At 36.8% G+C, this 17119-nt stretch overlaps 1 protein-coding gene across 1 annotated transcript in view; it reads left to right on the top strand.

Annotated features, from left to right (window-relative positions):
* VWA3B (von Willebrand factor A domain containing 3B) overlaps positions 1 to 17119 on the top strand; it is a 68567-nt gene that overhangs the window by 27330 nt on the left and 24118 nt on the right. The window contains exons 10-20 of the mRNA XM_042811042.1: positions 605 to 801; positions 1418 to 1572; positions 3462 to 3600; positions 4892 to 5023; positions 7820 to 7918; positions 9614 to 9796; positions 11953 to 12080; positions 13589 to 13773; positions 14720 to 14884; positions 16010 to 16049; positions 16164 to 16320. Of these exons, the coding sequence (XP_042666976.1) occupies positions 605 to 801; positions 1418 to 1572; positions 3462 to 3600; positions 4892 to 5023; positions 7820 to 7918; positions 9614 to 9796; positions 11953 to 12080; positions 13589 to 13773; positions 14720 to 14884; positions 16010 to 16049; positions 16164 to 16320 (1580 nt within the window). The remainder of the gene's footprint in view (positions 1 to 604; positions 802 to 1417; positions 1573 to 3461; positions 3601 to 4891; positions 5024 to 7819; positions 7919 to 9613; positions 9797 to 11952; positions 12081 to 13588; positions 13774 to 14719; positions 14885 to 16009; positions 16050 to 16163; positions 16321 to 17119) is intronic.

Here is a 17119-nt window from a genome sequence, read left to right as displayed (position 1 = left end):
GGAAAATTGTCTATGTGACAAAATGTATTTTCCTTCATCTTTTGACAAACATCCAAATTCTTCTAGTTAACTATTCTCTTTGTTTTTCTCCTCCATTAATCTAACAATCATCCTTGGGCAAACCAGTGACACAGAAAATTCTAGTGCACAGTCAGTTTTTGGGGAAAAAAATGGAAACTGATAATTACAGCTGATAATATGCTAGGCATTCTTAGGGACATTTATATCTTCTTATGCAGTTTATAATTCTGTATTTTAAGAGTGAGGAATATCTGGGCTTTTATTATTATTTAATCCTGTATTTTACTCAGAATTGATTTAAATTATTTTTCAAAGTTCTTCAAATCAGTTTTGCTGTGAAAATCAGAAATGATTACCTAGTCTGCTAAATCAGTGGCGTCATCATTTTTGTTGATTTCAAAACTATGTGTTGATGGTCATGTACAAAATTGCACCTGTTCAGGTGCCTAACAAAGAATTTAGGAGATATAAGCCATGAGTTTGACAGTTTTGACTGCAGTATCATCTCCTATTGAAAATAGCATATCTCAAATGTACCCTACTTACTATACGTGACAGTTTTTTCTTGAATTTTCTTTGTTAGGAACTGAAGCTGATCACCCATTAGAAGAGCATAAATTTGACACATTTTTGACTTCTGAGGAGTGGTTGCAGAAGTACGGCTTGAAAGCTCAGAAGCTCACAGTGTATGATGCACTTGCTGATTGTACATTTCGCCATGCAGATGGAATTGTTGACATCAAAACTAAACCAGAGGATGAATCTTCACAAACTGATGCTGTGAGTAGCATTGATTTTTCCCTCACAACCTGTGAACTGTTAATTTTTTGTTTTAAAACTTGGAATGTCTGAATTTATGATAAAATGTATGATCTCTTGTTATGAGTTTTTTTTGTTTGTTTTATTTTTCTTGCTAAAGTCAGTTTATTAGTGGAATGAGACAAAGATGGTCATAAATTGTTTCAAAGGTCCATTTGAAAATGATTTTTCCTGGTCCACAAACAGGCTGCAAGGAAGAACAAGAGCTGGCTTGAGCAATGCCTTGGGTAAAGTTTGTTCATCATCTTCATATTTCCTTAAAAAAAAGCATTAGTACCAGCTGCTCCAGAGCTTGTGGATATTTAAATGAATTAGAATTCTTTTCTTTTTCTATTTGTTTTTCTTGAGCTTTATCACCACACTGTTCAGTAAGCTCCTGTTCTCGCAAGCTACTGGAGTAAAACTAGTTTCTATTGACTTGTGCTAGAAGTACATTCTGTGACCACACTACTGCGTCCATTTCTGCACTTGTTGATTTGTAATCAGCATGCACCTTTGAAGTCTGTTTACTAAATATTGCAGGACCCAGCAAAAAAAATGTGCTTTGGAACATGAAACCTGTTTTTCTTGGCTTTAGGAGACAAAGAGGAAGGTAATTCATGCTAAATACTGTGACAAGTTTGTACATACCTTCTGGAAAGATGGATCTGTAGTTCACGTATATGTTACTACAGAAAAGTATAAGCAGTATGAAGAGAAAATGAGGACTGCCCTCAGACAAGTGGAAGGAAGGTTTGTGTTCTGTCACATAAACATTTTGTGTTATTTTACACTGGTGTTAAAATTTTGACATTCACTGTCATAATAAACTGATGTAGCTGGTAAACTGCCAGTAGCAATATTAAGCCACAAAATTCACTTGTGTGTAAGATTTCTTAGTAGCCATGTAAGAAAATTGATAAGCTGTGTCTTTTATTCTCTTTCTGTGACACAAAGACCAAAGTCAGTCAGTGCACTGTAGAAATGCTACTGGAAGTTGAAAAAGCAATGGAACTTATGGTATGAACAAGGCAGAGAACTTCCAGAATCATTCATTCTGCATGCCTAGGAATCCCCTGTGATACCTCTGGCACCAAGTAGCACAGATTGGCCTGTGCCTGTACTAATAATGCCTCTTTTGCAACTTCATGTTGAAGACAAGTTTGAACAGCCTAGAACATGAGCTAGTTATTAAGTAACAACTCTACTCAGGAATTTGGTGCCCAAGCTAGCTCCACAGATTGCTGTACAAGATACACTCTGAGGCTGTGTAGGAAAGCTACTAGATAAATAAATAAATAAATAAATAGAAATAATAAGAAAGCAATTAGCAGGTCTGATTGATCTGTCCTGAAGATGCCCCAGGTGAAGTTCAATTGAACTGTGACCCATTTCTGTATTATCTGGCAAGGAAGTTTGTCTAATTTCAACGTGGGTATCTCCATTATATGTTACATAACTCCTAGCTTTTTATATCTACATAAAGAAGAGATCAAAATGTTCAAAATGGATGCTGGAGATCCAAAAGTATCACTAAACATTGCAACCGTGTTTAGAATATCAGGACAACGAGATGACTTACTGATTAAAACAGGATGTGAACTTTTGTTTTACTGCCACTTCTCTGCCAAAATATAATAGCATGAATATATTTAGCAGGATCAAACAGGGTTTTGTTGCCCATTTGAATTTTTCTTCAACTTGCTATATTTGGGATAATGTTAACATACTGTGAACAGAAAATCTGAGGTTAAGCACTTTGGTGTGCTTACATTTTTGAAATCCAAGCCAAGATTATGGGTTTGTTGTTTAGCATGGTTTGTGTTATTGTTCAAACATCTTGGTAGACTACATCAAACACTTTGGGGAAATGACAAATGGTATTATACCTGTCAGTAATGAATGTAATAGGTTCCTTTAAGTTTTCTGTGATACCATTTTTTTAAATCTCTGTGGGAGATGAGCAGTATTTTTCCCAGGGCCATTACATTCCATCTGCTAAAATGCCTGTGTTTCAGAGTAGTCAAGTAGCTTATGACTCTCAGGGGAAATTAGATTTGGACCTGTTGCAGCCATTACTGAGGAAGTGCTCTTGTATACAACTGCATGCTTGCACGCATTTAACTGGCAGGCGTGCTTAAATCCTGTTTAAAATTTAAAATGAAGTCTGTGTTTAAGGCCTCAGGTCAACAAGGCATTGAGGCATCTGTGTTACATTAAGACTCTTCAAAGTGGTCGAGTTCCTTGCAGAATAGGTTCTCAAGTGGTTTTCTGAAAAGGGAGGTGTATTAGCATATGCTTAAATGATTTCTTGAGTTCAAGCTGGAGAAGTTAAAGGGGCAATAGTTATAAATACTTTCTCATGGGATTTGCTAGCTCAACCTACTGGATAATTGTCCATATGAAGTTGTTTTTTTTGTCTGTTGTGTGTTCTGTTTGTCTCCAAATTCCTACTGAAATTAGAAAACAAATTTGTCTTGCATTATTACATAGCAGCAGGTTATTGGTGCCTCAGAGTCAATATATTCCTCATGAAAAGGTAACAGTGCATAGGGAACAGGAATAGAAAGCACAGCAGTGATAATACACAGTTCTCCCAGTATCTTACATACCATGTTTTGTTGTCTTTTTTCCTTGCTCAGGATTAAGTGGCTTCAACAAGGAAGCAGAGGTCTCTTCGGGAATGTGTTTGAAGATGATGTCTATATTCTTATTGATACATCCCAGTCTATGAAGGACAAGCTGCCACTAGTGAAGGAGAAAATATTTCAGCTCATACAGGTTTGATGAAGTGATGATTCTGAAGACTGAGGAGCCCTTTAGAGTAGGCTGACCTTTTCTGGGTGGTTGTTACCCTATTTTTTCATTTTTGTTGCTTTGGAATTGGTATTAAAAAAATATTTTTAATTTCTGTTTTTTTTTTTATTCTTTTTCTTGTCCATCTGTACAAATGTTTGAAAGAAATCTGGAGGAAAATATTAAAAATCTCTCCAAAAACAAAAACAATAATAATATTAAAAACAAAACAAAACAAAACACCCAGCAAAACAATGTAATGAAAGAACTGCTGGAATTTTCATTTTCATTTTTAAGCAGTGTCTTCCAACTCCACTGGCATGCTGTGATTTGTGTATGTATTTTCTACTCTGCAAATACAGAGCACAGAACATTTTGAGCTTGCTTGCATCTTACGCAGTCATTCAGAACTTATAGCTTAGAAGCAGTGTGTACTGAAGTGTGGGATGTTTTAGAAATCTACAGTGATGTCTTTTGAGTTTACATTAGTAGTTGAGAGAAACTGCTAAAACATGATTGACTCTTGACGTGATAAAAATTTAGAATTAAAATTTAAAAATAAAAATTCTCTCAGTATAACACTGATAGCAATCATTAGTAGAGCTAGAAAATTAGAACTGTAACACAGAAGTTTTGAACCAAGAGTGAGTAACAGGATGTAGTCCTCAGATTAACCTAGAAAGTGATGAGACGCTGTGCCAGAAGGTTTCACAGGCAACTGTACAGAAAAGGTAATTACAAGGAGTCACAGATCCCAGACTCAGGAATTTCGTACTAGTTTGCACAACCTTCACTCCTTGTAACTTCTGTCCAAAAGCAGCTTCAGCAAATTCTTAATTCTCTCTTGCTGTCCTCATTCCCCTTGCCAGACTCTGCATTTGATTCTTGTTCTCCTCCTCAAAATGATGTCTTGTTTTGATTCTGATCTCATTTTACTTTGTTAAGCTGTCATAATATTTTCCTTATTCCGATGTTCATACCTATTTTCCTTGCCCTCTCTTTCCCTCCTAGGCATTTGGTGTTCAAATAGTTGATAAATACGAGTAAATGGAGACTTAAATGTAGAACTTCAAGTTATCTTCGTAATTGCAGGCAGAAATCATCTATTGTCTGTCTGTCTCTTTGTGTCTATATGCCACAACTAAGTATTACCATACTTTGTTTAATGATATAATCAGCTATATACGAGTTAAAAGAGGTCTTGCTGATCAGCATTTCAAGATACAAGTCTTCTTTCTTTCAACACTGAGTAAAACTTAGATTTTGTCTCTTGCAGGAACAATTGAGACACAAAAAGAGATTTAATTTTGTGAAATTTAGTTCCCAAGCAGTAGCGTGGCAAGAGAAACTTGCTGAAGTTAATGAGGAGAATTTGCAAGATGCTTGGCTTTGGATAAAAGGGCTTGAGGTAACATGGAAGCTAATTACCATGCAGCATGTTTGTACAAAGTTATATTTGTGTCTTCCATATGGTTGGGGTAATTCTGGATTCACAAGGTATTTTATGTGAATAAGCTGAGAATTTACAGATGATAAATAGACTTCAGTAGATCCGAGTACAAGCTATTATCTAATAAAGGTATTATCCTTTAACTGTGGGCTTGTTTTTAAGATTATATTAATTCCACTTATAGCCTACTGCATTTAATAGCTACAACACCAGCCAATTTGATTTCTTCATGAACGATGACAGTGCTCAGATCCTGGTTCTAAACTTGTCACTCCTGCTGTGGGCATGCTGCCTCTATGAGGGCTGGAACTGACAGACTCACAGCTCAGAGCTGATACAGGAAACTGCCAGCTGTGCTCGTGATCTGCAGGAGCATGTCTAGTCCCTTTTGGTGCAAAGACAGACAGCTGACTTTGAGCTGCAGAGGAACACGAGAGCAAGGAAATTTAGACCAAACATCTCTCTGTTTGCCCAATACTCTTTTTCTGACATTGGTCAAAAGCTGAGGAATTTTCCCTGAAACAGAGCTGAAATGCTTGTACTCAGCCCCAGTCAGGCACCAGGCTGACTGCATCTGTCAGCAGCACCAGGAGCACATAATGTGTCAAATGTTGACAGCAATGTTTCCAGCGGAGGACTGCGAATCAGTCATGTGGAAGTACAAATATATCCAATGTTAAGTTACCTAACACGCAGCACTAGTGTTTACACAATATACAGCCCTTCCTCAGACTTAATTATGGAGTTTCTGAGGATGAGGGAATTGAGGAAGATGCATAGAAACTCTGAGACTACAAAGCAAGTAAAAATAAGCTTGTATTCTCAGACAGTGTGAGTAGACAAATGCACGGAGAAGAGAAAGTATTGGTGTGGTCTCTCTGTGGAGTTGCTGAATACTTATAGCTAAACCTGCTAAACTTAATTATACTGCCTATCTTCAGACTTAAAAAGTTGGCTCTGTTGAAACCAAATACCACAGCACTGCATCGTGCAGGTTTCATAAGACTTTGAACTAGTGTAATTTGATATCATCTTTTATATACTCCATTTGGGAGTTTATATATATCCATTTATATATTCCATTTGGGAATGGCCTTTTTCACTGCTGCTGGCCAAATCTGTGAATTGTTGGTTATAAATTTCTTTTTAAGTGTTCAGATGTAGACACCTGAAAAGCATGGGGAATAATACAAGAGGGGAATGATTCAGGGTGAATGGCATCTGCTGCTGACCTTTTAGTCTGTTTAAAGCAGTACAATCTTTAAAAAGATCAGATAGCTGTCCTGACAGGGAAGCTAAATGAACAGAATATCACTCTGGAATATTAATCAGAGCAGATCCTTTGATCATGTTTTATACAATTTGGTCCCAGCATGCTGAATGAAGAAGCTGAGCTATTAACAGAGACTAACTGTTAAATTTAAAAACTTAAAAATCTCTTTGAAATTAATAATATTTAAAATCTGGATGGTGTTTATAAACACAATTGAAGCACATCGGCGTTTTTAAAACACCGATATACACAGTGTGTATTTGTAAGAGTAGTTACTAAGAAACCTAACAGCTTCTATCATAATGTACATAGTCTTTTCTTTCGTATCATCAGCATCCACCTTTCTTTCCCATGATATAGTAGTAGTAGTTACGCTGCAGATAAGTTCCAAGCCATCTATCATTAGCCAGGATGGGCAATTTATACATAATTACAGGTATTGTGTGTCTTGAATTTTATAATGCTTGCTAAAATATTGGGAATATTAGGTATGTTTAACACAAAGAAAATGGTTCAGACTAAATATTCCATGTAGTAGGTGCTGTTAAGATTTTTCTATGGATTAGTAAAAAGGATGATAAAGCATCTGAGCTGTCATTTCACCTGGGACGTATGTTTTCATGTAGACATTGAGTAACCTCCAGAATGTACCTCCTATTTCACTTTGTCTGCTTTACCTTCTCTGCCCATTCTAGTAAAACTGTTTGCTAGAGGGATGAACTGGGAGTAATTTTAACACAATTAATAGGACTGAAGAAATAATTTTACTTCTTAACATAATTTAACATGCATGACATTAGTGATTTATTTTTATCTTCTATAACGCATCAAATTCATGGATCCTGGACCTCTTCTCACTTACACAACTACAGTCCTCACTGCTGTCAAGACCGATGCTCAGTGTTACGTTAGCACAAAACTCTCTTTTAGGGATTTTGCTTTAAAAGAATAAGACTATGATTCGGTGGATTCAGTTTTCCACTCTGACAAAACCTTAATTTTCCCTTAAATTTGGAATGCTTGTACATTCAGTGTTTGAAAAGTAGAAATCTGAAGAGATGAGTTGTAGTTTTTTGGTTCCTTTAAGCTGTGAAATGCATTTCTGTAAATGTAGAGTTGCATTTTCTCTAAAAAGAAAAAAGAGATCATGAACTCTGCATAAGAGAACGACAAATTACTCAAACATGAACATTTTAGGTATCTCATTATTGCTTTACTCTGTATTTTTAGTTATTACATTTCCTCCTACAGTTCATATTGCTGTTACTCAGCATTTCATATTTTTGCATAATTACGGAATACCAATTTGGTACCAATTATACTATGTTGATACTTACTTTGATAAAGTAAGCATTTTTACCATGTTATTGTTAATTTCAGTTCCAGAATACCCCTTGAATCGGTACACTGTCATCATGAATTTAAGAACAGAGAGGTAGAATTTATAACTGCTTCTTTGTCTGTTTCTTTTTGGTTGTTAGGTTGGAAGTTCCACAAATACACTCAGAGCTCTCCAGATTGCTTTTGCTGATACTGACACTCAAGCTATTTATCTCTTGACTGATGGGAGACCTGACCAGGTAATTTTGAAATGGGAAAACAGAAAATGCAGCGGTGTGGTGCTACACTGGTGTCAGAAAACTGAAGCAAACTGTGTGAGATGAATGTCACACCTGCAGAGCAGAGTCTCTTGGAGGTTGTCATAATATTTCAAAATTGTTTTTGAGATATGTGCTGTTTGAGAAGGGCTTTGGTTAGAGCTTTCCTCCCAAGGTCCAGTCTTTGATGCATGATAACGTAGACCTTTCTACCTAACTGTCTTAAGGATATGGTTATTGACTAAACATGAAGATTGGATCTTGACATCTAAACTTAGGATTTGTATTAAAACCTGTGTAGGGCAAATCTCCCAGGAATCAAAAATAAAAAAAAAAGAACAACGTTGGTTCTATTATATATTCTATTATATAATTGCAATTAAATATTAAAACTACCCAGCACGCAGAAAGCATTATTTCAAAAATTCTTTACTAATGAAATGCTACCTTTGTTTAAATGGCAGATATGAAGCAAAATCCTGACTTTATTTAGATAAACAACTGGGCTGCAAGGCATATAAAATTAATTACTGAAGCATATTGCAGAAATAATACCTTGATAGAAAAGTATTAAAAGATCACATTTCTTCTTGCTCTGCTTTTCTTGATAAAAGGAAGATGGCCCAGGAGGAAGGTCTTCAAAGCGATTTGAACATCAAAACATTAACTTGATTTAAATTAGCAGATGAGATACTTTAATATATATCTTAGAGTGTTGTTTTTAACTTCATGTTTAAGTTTTGATATTTTCTGCAGGCAGGTTGATTGTTATTGGCTGTCACACATTAAAACCGATTTGTAACTGAAAAAAATCTGCATTGTTAGGCACTTCTGCAAGCTAGGAGCATATATTCATATTTTATTAATGAGTAATTAGGCTTAACATACACCTAGATTCTGCATTAAATATTTTTCTGAAGACAATAATTAATTAATACTTTTAAAATCTATTTAATAGTGGATTTTATGACATGTTTTTTTAGAGGGAAAGTGCAAAATGACCAAGATTACTTTCATTATTAAAGTTCAGCAAGCAAATATATTGGAAATCTCATGAAAAAGCCAAATCTATCAAGATTTATGACAGTGTTTGAAGAGCCATAATATTATCAGAAGTTAGAGAATGAGTCAATAATTTCTTTCTTGAAGAATCTGGTGATCCTTCAGCATAGTCCATACATGATCTTATACTTTCTCACATAGTTTTTATATCTTTACTGGAAGAGGAACACAAGCTTTCCTTATTTCTCCATCTCTGTTTTCTGCTATTGAATAAACTTGTCATTGAAATACATCAGCTTAACCAAAATATCAGACACTTTTATCCAGTGATATACATATAGTGATAATAAACACCAATGTAGTAGCTTACTTTCCTTTGCTTTAATAATTTACTTTTGGACTTAAGAAACAAAATGTACTGATTATAATTTAATTTTTGTTCAATTAGAGTATCCTGTGCCCTAATGCACTGTCAGTGTTTCAATTTCGGATTTAAATTAGCTTATTTCATAAAATTATGAAACAATCAATCCATGTAAATGCATATTTTTAACCACCCATACTTATCAGCGTCTAAGCAACAGTATTGCTGATTAAATTTATACAAATTCTCCTTATTATGTTAAATTCACTTTTAGATGCCATCTGTTTCATACTTTTTTGTTTATTTTTCAGCCCTCTCAAACAATTTTGGCTCAAGTCCAGCATCACCCTAAAATTCCCATTCATACTGTATCCTTCAACTGTGATGATACAGAAGCTAATAAATTTTTGTATGAACTCTCTACTAGAACAGGTGGACGGTTTCATTATTACAATGTTTATTCAACTGATCTAGGTGCTGCAACGTCTAGTGATGTGAGTATTTAAAATGCTTGACTCTTCATACAATCACAGAATGGTCTGGGTTGAAAAGGACCACAATGATCATCTGGTTTCAACCCCCTGCTATGTGCAGGGTCGCAACCAGCAGACCAGGCTGCCCAGAGCCACATCCAGCATGGCCTTCAATGCCTCCAGGGATGGGGCATCCACAGCCTCCTTGGGCAACCTGTTCCAGTGAGTCACCACCCTCTGAGTGAAAAACTTCCTCCTAATGTCTAACCTAAATCTCCCCTGTCTCTGTTTAAAACAATTCCCCTTTGTTCTATCACTATCTGCCCTTGTAAACAGCCATTCCCCCTCCTGTTTATATGTTCCCTTCAAGTACTGGAAGGCTGCAATGAGTTCTCCCCAGAGCCTTCTCTTCTCCAAGCTAAACAATCCCAGTTCCCTCAACTTTTCCTCATAGGAAAGGTGCCCCAGCCCTTTGATCATCTTATTGGCCCTCCTAAAATAATAAACATACAGCACCTGCTATTCTCAGGAGTACCTCAGGTACCATCAGGTACCCCAAGTACCTGATGCCAACCAACCAGCCCTGACCCAGCTTACCTTCTGAGATCAGATGAGATTGAACATTATCAGGGCGGGCTGTAGGCCTCTTCATGCTGTTGAAGAAACCACAGGATACATATCACAATTCCACAGCAATACACCAGGACAACAAAGCCAAAAAAAACCCCAAACACACAGGCCAAATTAAGCACTGTCCAGAAATAAGTTTCTGTTTAAAATGAAACCATGTTTTCTGTCATCCAAGGAAATGAGAGATTGTAGAGTTCAGTTTTGCTGAGCGTTTGCTCTACCAAAATAGCCACTTGGGAGAAACTTATAATGAATAAAATTCCTAGAATAGCAGTGGCCTATCAAGTGTAACTAATGAATTAAATCTAACAATTCCCACTAGAAAATTTCTGAATGGACAAGACGATACACCCATTTAAAGCATATTCTTTTTATATCTAAATTTAAAACTCCCTTGATTAGCTCCAAATTTTAGAAATTACGGAAGTGGAACCATGAAAACAAGAGACTAGTAGGCAAATCAGAACTTTGCAGACAGTAATTAAAAGAAGGAAGATGTGAAAATATTCCAGGTCTTGGAAGACAGCAGAGACTGCGCTAGCCAATTCTGGTGATGCTGCTGTTGTGGACTGTGTTATACCGTGTGCTGGAAAGATGAAAGCTAGAGACTGTGCCGTCTGTGTCAGGCCTTTTGGCCCAGTGGGAGTTGTACAGGCATCGTCTTTGGAATTTCCTTCCTGTTACCTCCTGCAGTCCAAATGATTCCCTGTCAGCTCACTTACGATATTTTCTTCAAGAAGTTCTTCATTTGCACTTTTCAGGAGAGGATGTGATATGACTGTGATCTAAAGAGTGACATCAGTTATTACACACTTTTCTTGTTCTTGTTCTGCTACAGACTTTATGCTAACAGGAAGTGAACAAAACAAACTTTGGTTTGGGAAATGGGAAGGCTACCCAAAAAACTGCTGAATGGAGTTGGAAGTACTGCATCCAGGCCTGAGGCCCTCAGCACGAGAAAGGCATGGAGCTCTTGGAACGGGTACAGAGGAGGGCCTCTAAGATGATTAGAGGGCTGGAGCACCTCTCCTGTGAGGAAAGGTTGAGAAAACTGGGATTGTTTAGCTTGGAGAAGAGAAGGCTCTGGGGAGACCTTATTGTGGCCTTCCAGTACTTGAAGGAATAAACAGGAGGGGAATGGCTGTTTACGAGGGTGGAGAGTGATAGGAAAATGGGGAATGGTTTTAAACTGAGACAGGGGAGGTTCAGGTTAGACATTAGGAGGAAGTTTTTCACTCAGAGGGTGGTGACACACTGGAACAGGTTGCTCAAGGAGGCTGTGGATGCCCCATCCCTGGAGGCATTCAAGGCCAGGCTGGATGTGGCTCTGGGCAGCCTGGTCTGGTGGTTGGCAACCCTGCGCATAGCAGGGGGGTTGAAACTAGATGATCACTGTGGTCCTTTTCAACACAGGCCATTCTGTGATTCTGTAATTTCATGATTACTCAAAATTATTATTATCAAAACTCACATAGTTTCAGTTCAGTTCAGTAATGAAACCTGTTTGGAAGTATTTGTAATAAAACATTCGATTTTCTCTTTGACAGTGTGAAGATATACGCCTGTTAAAACAAGAGATTCAACAGGGAGAAAAAGACCTAGAGAAAATAAAGACTTTTCATGCTGAATGTCTGATGATGGACCTTTGTAAAGAAGAAAATAAGACAGAGAATAAGTATGTCTTCATACTGCCATGACGCTAACAGGAGATAGGAACTCTATGCTAAGTTTCTCCTTTGCCATTGTCTTAAGTAACCTCTGATACTGTCCTCTTTAAAGAAAAAGATTGTGTTTTTTTTTTAAGGAACAGTTACACTAATGGAAAAGAAAAATTTGGAAAAATGTATTAATACTGTGATTCCTGAAATGGTAATAAAATAGTAGGTAGTTTCAAATTATAGGATCATAGATCATTCTGAGTTGGAAGGGATTCTTCAAGATCATTGAATCCAACTTGAAGAGAATATGGAATAACTGATATAGTGGAATGGAATAATTGATACAAATAGATGAAAATATTTTATTGTTTCTGGTAAAGATGTTCCCTTCAGCCTAGGCAAGTGGTAAAAATTATTGTCCATGGGTTGACTTGGTGCTTTATGACTAGAATGTCACTCAGTGGAATGCACTAACTGAAACAGAAATTATGTACAAATGTATTTGTTTAAAGGAGAGTTTTGTTGGCAATCATGATGGGTAAAATTCAGCTTACTTTGTTGTATTTTTGATCTTATGTTGCATTTCTGTATGTTATCTCTGCTTTTTATCAAGAGATAAAGAAGGTCTTCTCACTGAAAATTGTTTGCTGTTCAGCATCAGTCAAAGACCTTGTTGAACGTCTTATGGTGCCAAGAATGACATTTCAAAGAGGTTCTTCTACAGCGTATTGGAGTCAGACTCCTAGGCCACTGTGGCAAAGTTTTCAGCGTGGCTGACTATGATGATTTCCATCTGGGGAGCAAAGACAGACTTGGATTCAAACATAAAGTTAATTATAATCTCTGTAGGCGAGCAGCATTAATAAAAAGGAGGGAAGAGATTACCTGGTACCTCATTCATCTGTGCAGTAACAGTACAAAGACAAAAAGTATGTAATCAGATTTTTAAGACAGGAATCTGTTAAAAGCAGTGTGCTAAAATGATGTTATTAAGAGATAAGTAAAGTAAATCCAAAGTGGAGTGTCCTATGTAATAATTTAATATGTATAGAAGGTAAGGTAGGCTCTCAGTATGAAAATGTAGATGTTTTAGAATTTCCATTCTTTACTTTTTACTACTGCTGGGATGTATGTGTGTATTTATATGCACATACATTTACTGACATATTTATACATGTCAGTTACTGTCACTGCTGACAGTAAGTCTGCTCTTTCCCCCAGAATTCAAAGTGGCTACTGCAGAACACTGTGACCTTATTAAAATTGTGTGTGAGGGTAAAGCTAACAAAGATCTTTTAAAGAGACTCAAGAACAACTTCTAAATAGTTCAAAAAACTAACAATATTTTAACCTGCTTTGAGCTCCCCTTTGAAATACAAACTAGGATAACAGAGAAAATATTTTGTGCTCTTGAAAACATTTGAAATGTGTGTTTATACTTTTTGAAGTCTTCAACTTAGTGTTTTTTAAACCAGTGGTATCATATGCTTGGAATGATTTACTGCTTGTTTCTTCTTTTTGTCAGTAATCAGAAGCCAACACATACTTTGTCTTCAGTGACTGAACATGTGGAAGAGTTGAGTACTAACCTTTGCAGCAGGCTGTGCTGTGCTTTGCAAAAGCCAGTGCTGGGCCCACGTCAGCGTACTGGATATGTCTGGCAAGCCAATGGTGAGAGTTCTGTCCAAAGGAAGAAAGTGTTATTTGCAGGTATGACTAAAACGAACTGTAGTTTTTGTAGAATTAATTCACTAATTTGACAAAAGTTGTTTATAATAGAAGAAACCATGCCTTGCTGGAGAAACAGATAAAGCCTTTAAATAGCCATCTTTCTGAAATTCTAGCTAACTTTTCATAATTTCTGCTTTTCACTCATAGAATCATAGAATCACAGAATGGTTTGGGTTGGAAGGGACCTCACAGCCTGCCCAGCCCCAACCCCTGCCATGGGCAGGGCTGCCCCCCACCAGCTCAGGCTGCCCAGGGCCCCATCCAACCTGGCCTTGAGCACCTCCAGGGATGGGGCACCACAGCTTCTCTGGGCAGCTGTGCCAGCACCTCACCGCTCTCTGGGTGAAGAATTTCCTCCTAATACCTAATCAAAATCTCCCTTCTTTTAGATTAAGCCAGTCCCCCTTGTCCTATCGCAGTCTGACCTCCCTCTTAAGTTCCTTTTAAGTGCTTACTCACTTAACTCAGACAAATGTCTGTTTATTAATGTTTCATCGTATTCTCTGCAATGAAAGATTAAACAATGTTGACGGAACATTTTGAAATCACCGTAAGCAGTTCTTTAATGTATTAAACCCTTAATTCTTTTCATACCAAGTAAACACATCATTGGTGAGAATAAGAAGCTGGTTGATGTTTCACTGGTGAACAACATTACTTGCAGTAATGTTTTTGCTTATTGCACTTGTAACACTTTTTCTTTGATGTAATTTTTGTAAGCCATTCTGAATTAGGTTTTCCTGGTTGATGTGAAGGAAATTCACCCTTGGGAAAGTACAAACTAGCACTGAAGCAATATTGTGCTTGAGGTCTTGTGTAGTTCTTTAAAAATTGGGACTGGATACCAACAAGGAACTCAAAAATCCCCAGCGTGTATTTGACAAACAAGCTTGCTGTTCCTTTCTTTCCCTTTCAACACCTGCAGAGCAAACAAAGACAAGTCTGCTGCGAATCCTGAGCCACGGAGAGAAATCAAGGGAAGAAAGCCCAGAGGGAAAAGGATCTCCTGAAAAAAAGAGCTTTTCTGTCAGAAAGAGTGTGAAGTGCACAACTGTTTTGAAGGGCAGGTTTTCACAACAGGAAGCTCTGGGTAGGGCAGCTGATAACATTTCTCCTGATATGTTTGGAATGAATAGTGCCTCTTTCGAGAAAACACTGTGTATACCCACAGTGAGAAGAACCAAAGCTCAACAGAAGAACCAGAGCTGGACACACAAGAGGATATTGTAACAAGATCCTTACAATTGCAGCCATACTCGTATTAATGCCAAAGCAGGTTTACAGTAGCTTAGTTATGTCCACAGTATGTGTCAGCTGTAATGGCACTGCGTGTTAGATTGCTGAAAGGAGATCACAGTGACTTCTTATCAATGGGGTAAATAGTTCTTGAGAGTCTCTTGTCATGGCACATTAATATATTGTTGTGATACAGTAATTCTTCATTTAGTACTATATATGGGGCTAGAACAACCAGTAGTGACAGTTTGGTACCAATATAGAAGGAGTTTGATCTTGTGTTAATACATTTGGGCAAAAAGCATGTCTCTGGGAATGGTGATTATATAGAAAAGTACTTCCAATCCCTTAAATATGCAGGCTTGTGTATATATTCAGATAGTCTTCATTCCTCTTCGTGATTCATGGAGCTCTGAACTTTATGATTGATCTTGTAAGCTGTTCTAAAACCTCACCTATAATATTTAAAGATGTTTGACTTTTTACATTTCACTGTTTCATTTTCAGCCTTTTTTTTAGTACTTCAGATACACGTACAGATTTTCATAGCAGTATATATTAAATTATCTTTTCCTGCTCGTTTCTTTGGTGATAGTACTTCGTATTACATCTTGAACTGCAGAATAGACTGTAACATCAGGCTTTCTTTTGAGTTACAGGAAATAAATAAACACAAAATTCCAAATCCTCTTTGAAAATTAAATTATTCACCATCTACTTTATAGGATTTCTCATTAATTAATTAAAATACGTGAGGCATATAGTAACGCTGTTACTACTGATCAAGTACTGAGGAACAGAGGAAACATTATTTTCATTGATTAATTTAGCAACTGAAATAGATGTTACTGTGTATTCCTTATGACACTACAAGTAGGCTCGAACAGGTAAATTAGATTATTCCTCAGTTAGCATGTGGATGTATGCTTTCATGTGCTCAAATACTGTAAAATAATGCAATGCAAATGTTTTGTTTCAGATACGGAAATGCAGAAAACTGTGAGAAGGACATCTAAAAGGTATGTGCTTGCATATGTAGCCACGTCACTAAATTTGTATTTTATATTTTTCTCCAGAGAATTCAAACTTCTCAGGTGCACTTCTACCTTTGTCATGTAGTCTCTTGTTTCTAGTTCTCTAGATATCTCTTCAGCCTGTTGGTTAAAGACTCACGGCCTCGTTGCTAGGCGGCTCACCATCATGGATGCCTTAGCTCCTACAGCTGTCCCTCATGGCACTAAATACATCCCAGTTCTGGACAAGCATGTACTTTCGAAAGTATTTGATGAGGTAAAGCTTTTATGTTGTTTCAAAGCAAAAATAAACCCTGGTACTGCTTTTAAAAGGATTTTTTTTTTCTTTTTTACTCACTTCCATACGTTTCATAATTGCATTGTCTAGTGCTCCTCGTAGATGGCCGAAGTGAACTAAATGTTTAGTGTAATATTCATTCATCTACAAGGAAGAACAAAAAACTCAATACTATTTCATGCAGACTGTACTCTCTAAGTTTTAGAGCTATGTATTTTTCTTTCACAGATACCAGTTGATGGCAGTGTGCAGCCATCGGGTGCTCCGCAATTTCTTGAAGGTCACAGTCACTTCTCATTCATATTAATTCACTGGGGTACTGTATTTTAGGTCCATAAAGTCATTTGGGATAATGTGCAGGTGCACAAAACCTACAAACGTAGGTTTGTGCATTTCCATGTTTTACAAGTCTACTCTAAAGACCTTTCAAAAAGCATTGGAATTCAGTAATTAAAATCCAATTTTGATAGATGTAAAGAATTCTGAAGGTGCAAAATCCATGATGAATCCTGTATTATAAAAATGTAGTTGCTATTCCCTTTAAGGGAAATCCGTTTTGTATCAAGTTTCTCTAAATTAATTCTTATGAATGCTGTTAGTCCGATGAACACATCGCAGCTCATTTTAAGTAATGATAAAAGCTACTTTTTAAAACAGTGCTCAAAGAAAGAACTGAACAGCATTTGTTTAAATAATTACGAATACACAAGATATATTGGAACAGGAGGTGATATACAGCTAAGCAAAATATTTACAGCATGGATACATATGTACAATT

Source organism: Centrocercus urophasianus, unplaced genomic scaffold, assembly GCF_019232065.1.
Source record: "Centrocercus urophasianus isolate 14NV4802_14NV808 unplaced genomic scaffold, USGS_Curo_1.0 seq_12, whole genome shotgun sequence".
NCBI lineage: Eukaryota > Metazoa > Chordata > Aves > Galliformes > Phasianidae > Centrocercus > Centrocercus urophasianus.
The sequence above is the reverse complement of the archived record's forward strand: the minus strand, read 5'-3'. Positions and strand labels throughout refer to the sequence as shown.